This window comes from Camarhynchus parvulus, chromosome 7, assembly GCF_901933205.1.
Source record: "Camarhynchus parvulus chromosome 7, STF_HiC, whole genome shotgun sequence".
In the NCBI taxonomy this organism is placed as follows: domain Eukaryota; kingdom Metazoa; phylum Chordata; class Aves; order Passeriformes; family Thraupidae; genus Camarhynchus; species Camarhynchus parvulus.
This window is the reverse complement of record NC_044577.1, coordinates 15,349,660-15,362,732: the sequence shown is the minus strand read 5'-3', so window position 1 is coordinate 15,362,732 and position 13,073 is coordinate 15,349,660. Positions and strand designations below refer to the sequence as shown.

Sequence of the window (13,073 nt, the reverse complement as noted above, 5' to 3'; positions counted from 1 at the left end):
ATGTTTGCTGCTGCAACCAAAAACTTCGTTAAACAGGTTGGTGATGGAGGAAGATTAGTTCCCGTGCCCAGCCTCAGTGAAGCTGACAGATACCAACCTCTGAGCCTTGTGATTAAAAAAAGAAAATGCTTGCTTTCAAAAAAATCTAAATTTGCTTCAACACCTTTCACATTAAAAGACATTCTTCAAGGGGAGAAAGAAATTTCTGCAGGTAAGATTTTTATCTTTTTTCAAAGTGGAAAAATGCATGTTTTCTAGTAGACATAGTGAACAGGGGCAGGAAGGATGATGTTTCCTTAGTAAATGGGTAATAACATTTTTCTAGCTTAGTCATGTAATAAATATTTAGGAAAAAAATACAAATCAAAATGGTAAGAGAAAAGTAAAAAAAAGGGACTTTCTAGGAAAAGAGTAAAAAAAGAAAGTAATTTGTATTAAAAAGCCTTGATATTTTCTGAACTAGTATTAAACAAATTCAGTTAAGCTTTTTTTTTTTCCCCACAAACCTCCAATTCCTGACTGATGTATGTTGATTAATTGCTACATAAAATTTGTTTAGAAATGTAGCCCTTTGTCTGTATACTCACTTTTAATTGTGTAAGATTCAGTTCATGCTGGCAGTGCCTGGTGCTGAATGAGCTCTGTACAGGCAGAAGCATTTGAAAACAGCTATTCCATCTGACTGGTGTAATTGTATTTTCGTAAGATTTTTCCACGTTTGCAATCTTTGTGGTGTACTTAAAGAGCTTAACTGTTTTTAAAATTTCTTTTTCTATGCCATAGTGTAAATTTTGAGGAGATTCTAATAGAATTATGAATTGCAAAATTGAACTATATGGCCTGTATCTTCCTGTACATTCCTTTGAAAAGTGTGTAATTCATGTCTACAGGTTTTCTCAAAACAGTTTCATTGCTTTATTTTTTTTTTATGTCAATTTTGGCAAAATGATTGATGATATTACTTGCACAACAGATGCATCTGTTAAAAATTCTACTAAGACAAACTAATATAAATTAGTTTGTCAGGACAGGAAATACCACTTGATTCCACAAGGGGGGATTTCAGGACACAAGCATGATAAGAAAAATTTTAATCCTATGTCTTACACTCAGGAGAAGTCAGCTGGCTTGTCCTGAATGAAAAAAAATCAAAAATCTAATTAAAAAATCTGAGAAAAAGGTTGTAAAATCTCATTAAAAATTCTCACAAAACCATACTAGTCTTTTCTGTAAAGCTTAAATGTCATGTGCAGAAAGTATTAAGAAAATCCTTTAACATAAACAAGGAGATTTGTAATTGAACTTCCTTTTTTATGTGACAAAGATAAGCATTTCCAATCCTTTTAGAATTATGAAAATATATATTAACATTCTTTTTGGTTAAAAATAAACACAAACAAGATTCATAGTAGATGACTTCACAATGTCAGCTTATCCTAATATCTTCAAAGGATTAAAAACAAAAAAAGGAGTAAACCACAGATTCTTAGATGTATTTGGAAATCTAATCCCTGTGTTCATTTTAATTTGGTAACCAATGTGTTCTAATATTTTTTCTGTTAGTGTAATGGAAATGTATTTGATATCATAAAGACACTTTTGTAGAGGTGTTTTGGTACCTACCTTTTGATTGTACAATAATTGAATGCAAAATGAGTCAGAATTAATCTGTTGTTTTCCTTCAAAATAAACTGATGTAGTCCCTGGGCAGAGTTAATGCTACTGGCAGACCCATGTCTCATTCATGTACTGCAAAAATGAAAAAAAATTAGGGTCTTTGTATAGCATCTAGACAGAATTCAGAATTCCCTAATACTTTTTATACAGTGGCTTTCATTTTATTCCTAGTTTTAATATTCTGTGTGGCCTCCACTGAGTCATTTTGGGTTTCAGAGCCTCTGACATTAAAGCCAAAACACACCACATGTCCAGTTTACACATATCAGCATCATAGTTACAGGTGGAAGTACCCGAGGACAATAATGATGAACACAGAAATTTGAAAATAGCTCTAGTCAAACCCAGGACTCCCATGTACTCTTTCCATCAATCATCAGAAGTAACATCAACAAACAAGTGCTCAATATAGCTCTGAATTTCATATCAAAATGATTAAGCACAGTAGGAATGGTACCATTTATTCTGGCTATGTGAAAATACTGTATTCAGACTTTTCATCATTACACAAAGGTTATCTTCTTTTACTCAGGTGTCTCGTCTTACCAGTTGCTCAACTATGAAGACAAATCAGATGTTTCACTTAATGGCAGAAGAGGAAATCAGATAATGAATGATGTTGGTTTTGATGTTGCTGGATCAGATTCCATTGCCTTTAAAGCTTCATTTGGTATAGTGACCAAACACGAAGTTGAAGTACCAACATTACTGAGAGAACTTACTACAAGGTTGTATTCTATGTTTTGATTTCTGTTTCCATAATTCTATTTCATACAGTTAGGCTGAAAGTCTGAAGTTGTTCGGTTTTGATTATTCTTAGTCAATCAATAGCAGTTGCCATCTGATATTTTCAAGGGTTGTCAGGTTGGATCACTGGGATTAGACACATAACCTGTATAATACAGGCTGTAAAATTTTTCTGAATTCTTTGAATTACAGTGCATGTCTCAGGAAAAAAGAAAAAAGCAAATTCAGAAAGGAAGAGTGCATCAAAACTCCTATCGTGTTATACCATAGTATTGAAAATTTGAAATCTACTTTGAATGACATTACCTAACTTCAAGTTCCAGAAATAGGATTTCTTTGCCTTTGATGAACTAGAGAGCCATATGTGTTATTGCCATTATAGGTACTTTGAGGTTTTATGAAGCTATTACACAGCCTTTTCTTCAAAAAGCAAAATAGGTTTTTCTACTTTAATTTTCATAACCTTCTGTGACTTTTCTTTAAATCAAGTCTCTTCTACCAACATTCTTGTTGAGTTGTGGAGACTGAAAATGAACTTCTTGTTCCTGTGGTGCTAGCACAGATGTCAAATGTGTAGAAATATGATGTGACTAATACTAGGGGTAATTCTTTTTTTTATATTTCAAAGATTGTCCCTTGGTAACAATGGCATCCCAGTGAATCCCAGCAGTCCATCCCTGTAAATTATTTAGTATGCATGATGCAACATTTGGCATTTGCAAATATATATTGTTACCTTGTTGGTATTTACCAAGAAGTGCATGCCATTTTGTATCTGTAACTTCTCCTTCCCTATTTTCCTAGTTTATTTGTAACCTCCAAATGTTATCATTAATAACTGGGGGTGAGGGAAGAGGACCTAGTCTCCTGAAGAAAAGATTCAGTGTCATAGAACTAACTGCCACTGCTTGTAGAAATTCTTCTACAGTCACTTGTTTCATGATTGTTCAGTACTGTTTATGAGCGATATAGGTTTTTTTCAGTTAATGGCACTAAAACCAGAGTCAGATGGACAGGCTTTGAATTTTCCAGGGTGTTCCAGGTATCCTCTCTAATATCTGTAGAATACTGGCTTTCCTTGAATTTCTTAGTTCTGTTCCCAAACAGTGAAAACCAATATTAAGTTTCCAGAGATCTCCTTGGTCGGTTGTTTTACTGCTATGAAACAGACATTATGGTGATTTATTTACTGATTTAAAGTCACTTAGCTGCTTTGTAAACTGCTAATTATGTCTGAATTTCCTTCCTACCTCCCTCTTGATTTTAGAAAAATAAACTTTGATCATTGTCTAGTCCATCAATCAAGAAAAAGTAGGATGGAAATTTTGTGTGTGGTCATGGAAAGTATTCGAACTACAAGGCAGTGCTCATTAACTGTCCATACTGGGATGCGTGGAGAGCCAATGAGGGTAAATATGCTTGACAAAGTTCTGTGACTCAAATGATCAACCATAAAAAGCTCATTATTATAAATTTTATGGTTTGATTTAATTGTGTTTTTATAATGTAAGCTCATAAAAAATCTAAATTAAATCAATATTATTGTACTAATGTAAAGTGGTTTAAAAGTTGGTCTTTTGTTAGCAGTACTTATATGACAGAGGGATGGGAAATGCATGAAAAGATGGCTAGACAATGAGCCATTGCCTGGGGTAAAGCCTCAGCAAAAAAGTGGAATTTACTACTTCTTAGTTTGACTTTCTAATAAATGTATAACCTTTCTTTCATTATTATTTCATTATTACAGTCATCTTCTGTAGCACATTGGAATTTCAGGTTATTATTTGAAGGGTTGGCATCTTACTCCTTGTCTTATGCTCTTCCTCCCCCTTCCCCCTCGATGTGTTTCAATAATTAAACTTACAAGTCTTCTAACTTCGCTCTTTCTAGTACTAATAAATCATTCACATAATTTTCACTAAGCGATGCAAATTACTCTCTGTATCAAAATTTATTAAAATGCAAAGTAGTTAATAGAAAATTCTTCAGTTTTGAAATTTGATCTTCAATTTCAAAGTTTCCCCCAGCATTATAATTCTCAATATATGAAGTTAAGATTAGTATTTTCTTTATTTATTCGTTTCAATTTGTAATGTTTTTTTCTTTTGATCCTTCTCTAAACTATAGTTTCACATAATTGAAGATCAGAATTCTAAAGGGCGGGACAAAGCCATTGTTTTTCCTGCACATACAACTATTGCTTTTAGTGTATTTGAACTCTACATTCATTTGGATGGTAATTTTGGTAAGTGATGTGAATTACTGTCATTACTGCTATTATTTATAATGATCTAAGTTTTTAAATCTGTTTTATTGCTCTTGATATACATAAGCCCTGATCCCCTACAATAGGATGCTTTAATTTTATGCACGTAAGTATTCTGACATTCTGATAGAAACAGTGCTTGCAAAGAAAACAAGGCAGGTGCTAGAAAATAGTCTACTGTGGGAACATTTCATAAAAATTAGACTTGGTATTTTCAAAATTCTGTGGTTGCACGGAACAAAAAGCCCCACTTAGTTATATTTCTAGCTGGTGAGGAACAGGTTCCTGAGACTATCTGATCAGTTTTGCATAAAATAGGCAAGTACAAAGATACAAATAAAGGAAAAAGTGGACAGAACTTCTAAACAAATAATATTTTTTTTCTATTGGGGCTTTAATTTCAGTCTGATACATCATTTACACATATAAATATCTAAAGCTATTTAGGTGGAATTAATTGCAGCAATTAACAAATTGCAAATTTGCAATTTGTTTATTTGTTAAACAAATAAAAAATTTGCATAGCATAGATTTTACCTTAAAGTATTTCTTTCAAGTTATGGATAGAATTCAGTACTGGAAGTGGTGAGTACAGAACTCACAGCCTCGCTTACAATGTTTCATTTCTACTTTCAAGTAAGACTACAGAAATGTTTGTCCTTCAGAACCAGGGCTTCTATTGTTATGCTACTGAGTATCCTGACCCCTTAACATGATCATAATTTGTGTATGAACCAAAACAGGCTCTGAGGATTTTAATTGAAAGCCACCAACAGTTAAAAATTCCCATCAAATCTGTGTTACTTGATTCTGTGAGCTATTACTGTGTGCAGACTTGTACTGAAAAATTATACTAGCCATTAAAAACATTAGCAAAACTAAATTTAATCACTGTTAACTTTATTGATTAGAAAGCATATTAAATTGTTGTGCAATTATGGCTTTTATATTTAGTCCTTTTAAAAACTTTTCATTTTTGCAGAACTCTGTGTGACTCCAATTGCAAAAGGAGGATTTGAAAGAGAGAAATCTGGATCATCTTCACTGACCAAATTCAGGAGATTAAAGAATAATCTGTTTCATCGAAGTATGACTTTTGATATTTATACACAAATGTCTTTTTTAAAAGTGTACCTCTAATATCTGTCCAAGATGAATATTTAAAGAAAAAAAATTTGATGCAAAATGAACCTCTCAATTTCTATTGAAATGAATTGAAATTCTATTTCTATGTATTGAAATGATTATAGAGTTATTAAAATTTACATTTTGGAACCTGTCTCAGGAATAACAAATCTGTTCATTAAACTCTAAAGATCTTAAAACGTATGGCTGTTGATAAACTGGTAGGGAGTAATTACACAGCTAGCATAACATTGAGCCTATTTCTTGTGTTTGCCATTTACAGCTTGTATTATACAAGTTATAATTATAGTAATAGTTGAAGGCAAAAGCTGTAATTTTAAATATCAAACAATATTAACTGCAATAATTAAACGTACTCCTTAGGCACTATGTTCCTGTGGCAGGATACCCTCAAAGTCTTCTCTTTTCATTCTAATATGAACATAGCATCCAACAAAAATGCCAATCCCTGTATGCAACTTTAGACCAAGATCTTAAACTTATAACACTCTTAGTGCAAGTACTTTGGAAATCTGCAAATGCTGAGCAGTAAACATGTCCCAAAAGCTGCTGTGTATAGGTGTTTTTTTGTAAATAATAGGAAAAAAGTGAATTTACAATGTTTAGAACATAAAACTAGAAATGCAAAAATAGAAAAAATGAAGTACACAGCTGTGGTTTGACTTTGCACCAATTTCTCAGAAGCCTGCTGCATGCCTATCCTTTAGGTATATTTCTAAAAATATAATTACATAGGTCATATACAAAACATTCTAGCTTTTGTCAGTGAAGAAGAATTTTCATCACACAGTGGTTTTGATGGGAAGCAATCTATATGGCAGGCTTAGAACAGCTTTGTGCATCAGTTGTTATTTCTATAATTAAACTGATATTTTTTTAAACAACAGATCATAATGTAGTAAGAAAATACTGCTTCTTTTCCTTGTGCGTTCTTTTTCAGATAAAGGAGTAGTGGAAATCGTTGCTAACTCTGATCCTTACTTGGAGGACCTTTTTGCAGATTATTATGAAAAAGCTGCAAGCATGACTGATCTCTCTACAAGCTATCTCAGAGACGGTTCTCATATCCGAATTAATTTACTTAATAACAACATCCCCAAAGGCCCCTGCGTCCTCTGTGGAATGGGAAGTTCAAAAAGGGAGACAGTCTATGGATGCCTGGAGTGTTCTTTTAATGGACAGAAGTATGTACGACTGCATGCTGTGCCCTGTTTTGACCTCTGGCATAAGAGAATGAAGTAACTGATCTGGGTAAGTGCCTGTTATCACACACGTGGGCATAACTGTGCCACAAACTTTTCAGAGTTAGTAAGTATGTTTCCAATTGTGACATGAAAAACAGTGAAAGTGCAAAACATTTTATTACGCTGTTATCTTCAAATTCTGCGCTTTGCAGTCAATGACCTCTACTTTAAAATGCACATTAATTTCCTGACATTGCTGTTTTTCCCAGAACTTTCTCATTATCATGATAATGAAAAACAGACTTTTAAATAGTATTTTCATAATGTCAGAATATATGCTAGAACTTAAAGTTGTTTACACAAACTTGTTGTTAAACCCCAAAATGTTGCCTTTCTCTATACTGGCATATGATGGTTAAATGAGAATATTTGTTAATAATTTAGTGTTCTCATGAATGTTTAATTGAAGTATCAGATTAAAAAACATGCTAAAACTTAGCTCAGTCTAATGTTTCAGTTACAAAAGGGAACAACTGGAACTATGGAAGGTAGCTTCATATTAGGGTGCTGTTGCCGAATATCGATTTTGTTTAATTATGAAAAAGTACCAGCCAGTCTACCTGCTGCAGTTGAATTCTATGTCACAGCTGCTCTTGACTTTCTTTTATGTGCTCAGAAAAAAAACTGCTTAGCAGAAAATGTTTTGGAAACTTAAGAAAATAATGTAACTGCTCACTCCAACAAGACTTCAGGGGTGAATGTCTTTAACAGGTGCATCCCAGGAAAACTGAGTCTGTTGAAGACTGGAACACCACAGAGCTGTGTCCAGGGCTGGGACTGGGCTGTGGGGCAGGGTGCTGTTAAACCTCTCACCACACTGTTTTACACTGGCAGAGCAAAAAATCTTTTTATACCTTTTAAAATGATTTCAAGGATAACCTAGGTATGGAAGCCTTTTTCACTAGTGCTGCCACTTTCACTCTGTACTTCTGATTATTACATGTTGAAATGAATACAGCCATTGCTTTTCATGTGAAAGAGTGAAGCATGTTACACAAGTGTTATGATGTGTCCTGCACAAGCAGAACAGTTATCAGATAGAAAGAAGTACTGTCTATTAACTATTCCTACTTCTTTGCATTTTTCCAGTGAGGAAAACCAGAATCATGCCCAAATAATGAATTACTTATATTTATATACAGCATCTCCCATCATCTTCAGCCTCATTCAATTAAAGTGTGATAGTGTAGATTTTTAACTTGGTGCTGCTGAATAAACTGGCTAACTTCATGATTTTACTAAGCCGAAGTTTAAACACTCACTTAAAATACTGTTTTTTCTTCAACACTAAATTCTTCTTGTTAATATTACATCAAAGAGGTTATTTTAAGTTGTATTAAAAACATTTTTGTTTTTATCTTAACATTCCATAAACAGAGTTGGCCCATTTTCTGGCCTTTTATAGTTAATTGCTGCAAATGGCCTTTCCCCAGGAAGATAGGCCTGGAGCCTGCAGGGGTCTAGGAGTTATATTCCTGGGATTCCCTTTTTATTTTACAGGGGATTGAGATTTTCCTTTTTTATTTTACAGGGAATTTAGAAGTGTTCAGCAGCTATATTCCAGCTATGTCAGAGATTACTGTAACTTTTGTGTGCTCAATGCTGAGCTCAGTATTGCTCAGTGTGAGCAATACTGTAGACTGGAACACGTTGTAAGAACCACAAATATTAGATCATGGTGTACTTCAATTTTATTTCTTTCTTTTGAAACATCTGACACATTTTATTAGCTGAATGTTAAAAATAAGATTTTTACAATCACCTTAAGAGATATAAAAAGATTCCACTATAAAAAAAATACAAAAATTCTGTGACAAAGTATTATTATTTAGAATTCAGTGTGCAGAAAACAGCCAAAGATTTTTTAAAGTACTTAGAGTTCATCATGCTGGTAGACATTGTACTCCTTTGCAGATATGAAGCCATCTCTATCATGGTCATTCTTCTTAAATATATCAGCTAAGATTTCATCATGGGCGGAAGGATGACGTTTTTTGCCATCTCTTGCAAATTCTTCTTTCAAATATTGGCTTATCTAGAAGAAAACAGTCAAATCATTGTGACTTTTATGTCAGTACTCAATCTAGCTATCTTCAAGGACACTGGGGGTATACAAGTAATCTACTGTGATTGCAGTGCAGACACATCTACAGCTTGTCTACAGGAAGTGTGAGACTTACTAATGTATTAAAGCAAATTTCAGCAAACTACAGCACAGTGTAGTTTGTGTAAACACACAGAAACCTTAGGTGATCAGCAGCAGTAGAGAAAGCTCAGGTAAAGATAAAACTGATGCAGCCACACCTATAGTTTTATAAATTATTTGTTTCAAATTATTTGTATCATATTACCTCAAGTTCAGAGAGCTTCTTGTCACCGTCTTTGTCTATTTGATTAAATGCCTCAACACTACGAGGTCCTTTATTTACTGCGTAAAGTTCAATCTCAAAGATCAGTGTTGCATTGGGTGGAATCTTGCCCTGTGCTATGAATAAAAGAAAAAAAGTGTTTAAGGAACCAGACACTATGGGCAGAGATCACATATATGATAAATTCACAGGTATGGTAAAAGGTACTTTACGTATACTGTAAAATAATGTTTAAAATGTACATCTCAAAAAGCAGCAACAGAATGTAAGTCATCTGACTTGCTAAAAATCCCCACAGAAGCTTCAAACTACTGGAATACTTTGTCTGGCCTCTGAATTAAGAAAACAACTGTTAGAATTCTTTCTTCCTGGATCAAAGCATTTTCTGCCACCTGATGTAAAACCAGCACTGCCTACAAACACAGGTCCATGTATCATGCATCTGGCAAAAAAGGGAATTGAAAAGAGACAGCAACAAACCAAAGTCTAAAATAGTGCCAAAAGAACATAAAAAATCATGCAGTGTAGAATTAAAATGTAAACATGCAAGTTGCCAAAGCCAGTGAGCATGACACTGTAACCTCAGAATTTTGAGCTTGTGTCCATCCTTCATAAACTGAAGAAAAGCTAAAGAATCTACACTGTTTGTAAACAGAAGATAAATAAAACTATTACACTACTTATCAAAAGTAGCCATAGCAAAAATAACAGAGTTCAAAAGGTTTTAACTTTCCATGCTTTAGAAAAGTAGTTTTAAATACATCTGAATATAAATCAAGATTTAAATATACCTTATAAAAGATACAATACTAGAATTCAGTGCCAGCAGTTTACAAATATACATACCAACAAAGAAAAGACATGTAAAGATTTAGAAAGCCACATGCATCTTTTTTAATTCAAGATTAGGCAGGTATCTTCCCCAGCATGCAGGAATATGCTGAGACAGAGGACAGGTGTGCTGTAGGAAAATACTACTTCCTCCTTCAAGTGCTACCTGGAACAAACAGTTAACACTAGTATTAAAGAACAGTTTTTATTTGTATCAGTGTTTTTCTTTTTTGTATGAAATTGTATTAAAGACAAAACTGATGCATTGAATTCTGACATATCAGTACCAAAATATTATAGAGCAGGAGCTACCTTTTCACAGAAACCACTACACCCAAGTCAGAGCTGAATTTATCTACATTTGAGTGCTGAAACACTGCATAAAACTTGTACTGGAACTTTTTAAAAGTAATCTGCACACTGAATTATCTTATATTCAAATCAGATTTCACACACTGCACTGTTGCAATTACTGTGTAATGTGATAATGAGAGCTATTAACTATTCAGAATGTAAGCAGTATTTTAAGCAAATTATTTCTACTTAGATTAATTGCACTGCATTATATTCCATTTTACTGAGAAGATGTAGATTTTCATTAGAAGGCTAAACAGGTAGCAGTCAAATAATAAAAACGAAATGTGACTGGAATTTAATATTTTAACACAATAATGCTGATATTGCTCATGGAGATCTTCCTTTTGCTGCACACTATGGCAATACTTGGGAAAACACATTGGGTGGCATGTACTGAGTTCTAATGCGAACTGCAAGGCCTGAGTGTGGGTCTATGTCAGGACTAATGAGCAGGACTGGGGCTGCACAGCTGCACTGCCTCCAAATGGGAGCACCAGTTCTCATAGACATTTACAATACTATGTATTGTATGTTTCAAAGGGTAAAAAACACAGGAAAGACAAAGTTTAGAGTTAGAACTTCTTTTACCATATCCTTGCTGTCCGTATGCTAATGATGGAGGAATTGTCACTTTCCGTTTTTCTCCAGGACACATATTCATCATAGCAATATCTAAGCCTTTTATGACTTGTCCAACACCCAGAACAAACCATTTTGGATGACCTTCATTTTGCGTCCGACTGTTAAAAAAAATTGTGTATGAGTAACATTAATATAATATTTTTTATCATAAATATAACTTTTAGTTGCAGCTAGTAAGAACATAGATTATTAGCACACAAGGATGTTAAGAGTGCAAGAATACAAAGTATAAACACTTTTTCTGCTACATTTATGATTTAAGGTCAAATTTTGATATATGTTAGGGGAAACCTTTTTTAAAAAAAACAAAACAAAACCTTGTTTTTGAACTTCTTATAAGAACATCCAATCTTTCAGATCATGTACACTGCATGCCAGAAACAAGGCGCCACTGCAGGAAGTCTACAAGTGGGGAGCACTAGAAAGTGAAAATGTCTTCAGCAGTTCACAACACTGTAGGATGGGATGGACTAAGTGCAGGTGTGTGCTGGTGGAACCTGGCAATGCTGGCTGCAGTACTGTGTGCTCACCTACCACTCTGGCCAGCTCAGACAGCCAGTGCCTGAGGCAGCTTCTGGTCACAGGAGGCCTCCCCAGTATGGGCACTACACCGAACAGCAACTGAGCAAAACATCCAGAGAACAACGCTCTATGTACAGGTCAGCCACTTCAACAGGCAAAGAAATGCAAGTTAAATGGTACTGTTAAATGTAGAATTATCCTATATACTGAGTTTTTTCTTAAATTATACAAGTGGGGGAATGGATCAAGATTTTGTAATGAGTTAAGCTGTTGCCTGCGGATGGATGGGGCAAAGTGAAAAAGCAAAAGAAGAAATTATAACTTTGCGGTAAAACGGATGGCACAACAAATCAAGAAGGGAAATGGCAACAGACACGAGGCAAAAAGGCTTCAAACCACCAGTATAATAATGTGGTTGCACTGCACAGTGCCAACTATGTGGAAGTGGATGCTATACAAAAGTTTCTGCCTAAAATTGTCAGTGTGCATTCCTACCAGGAGCTCCTCCTCACAACCCGAGTTTTTCTGCACAGGTTACAGCACAGAACACGGCAAGTATCAACATAATAGGGGTTTTTTTTCCACTCTGACAAAGGGGGGCTCCATGTGAGGTGTGGGCTACAGGCTCTCGAACTTTCTCCTAGGGACCCTAGGACTCCTAGGGACTCCCTAGTTTGGCTTGAGGGAAAATCTGCATCCTTCAACACTCGGCTGAGGAAAAGTAAAGTACTACTGCTGGTGTGGTCAGTACGGGCCCCGAGCTGTGCCCACTCCGGGAGCGCCACAAGTCCCGCTTGTTCGGCTTCGGGGGAGCGGAGCGGCTGTGCCACGCACCCTGCATCGCGCAGGGCCCTCCGCCCGTCCTCCGGCCCGCTGCCACGGGGCTCACCTGCAGTAAAACTTGGATCCGTCGCTGGCCAGGAATCCGTCATAGTGCGCGTTCAGCAGGTCGCCCTTCTTGCTCTTCGGGCTGCAGGTCTCGGGGAGGTGCAGCACCTCTATCTTAACCTCCTCCGCTGCCGCCGTGCCGCCCTCGGCCCGCGCCGGGGCCGCCAGCAGCGCCAGCGGCAGCAGGAGCAGGGTCAGCCCTCGGCCCATGTCGCTGCGAGGCGGCCGCCGGCGTGGCACTGTCCCCGCCGCGCCGAGGGGCGGGGGGCCGAGCCAGCGCCGCCGCTCCGCCTCAATCGCGCCGGACGTGGGGACGAGCCCGGCAGCGGCCGCGGGGCGGGCGGTTCTTCGGGCCGCCCTCTCCGCTCAGGAAGTGGAAGGGAC

General features: G+C 36.1%; 2 protein-coding genes across 2 annotated transcripts; one reads left to right on the top strand and one right to left on the bottom strand.

The window, feature by feature from the left end:
• PJVK (pejvakin) lies at positions 1 to 7,078 on the top strand. The gene is made up of 6 exons (XM_030952622.1): positions 1 to 211; positions 2,210 to 2,405; positions 3,692 to 3,833; positions 4,552 to 4,669; positions 5,673 to 5,777; positions 6,777 to 7,078. The coding sequence occupies exons 1-6, from the start codon at positions 1 to 3 to the stop codon at positions 7,076 to 7,078; spliced, it is 1,074 nt and encodes a 357-aa protein (XP_030808482.1).
• A 1,704-nt stretch (positions 7,079 to 8,782) lies between these two features.
• Positions 8,783 to 13,048, bottom strand: FKBP7 (FKBP prolyl isomerase 7). Its single transcript, XM_030952381.1, has 4 exons — positions 12,691 to 13,048; positions 11,226 to 11,377; positions 9,432 to 9,565; positions 8,783 to 9,115 (listed from the first exon to the last, which is right to left on the bottom strand). Exons 1-4 carry the CDS (start codon positions 12,897 to 12,899, stop codon positions 8,954 to 8,956), a joined length of 657 nt encoding a protein of 218 aa, XP_030808241.1. The 5' UTR covers positions 12,900 to 13,048; the 3' UTR covers positions 8,783 to 8,953.
• Between the last annotated feature and the right edge of the window lie 25 nt (positions 13,049 to 13,073).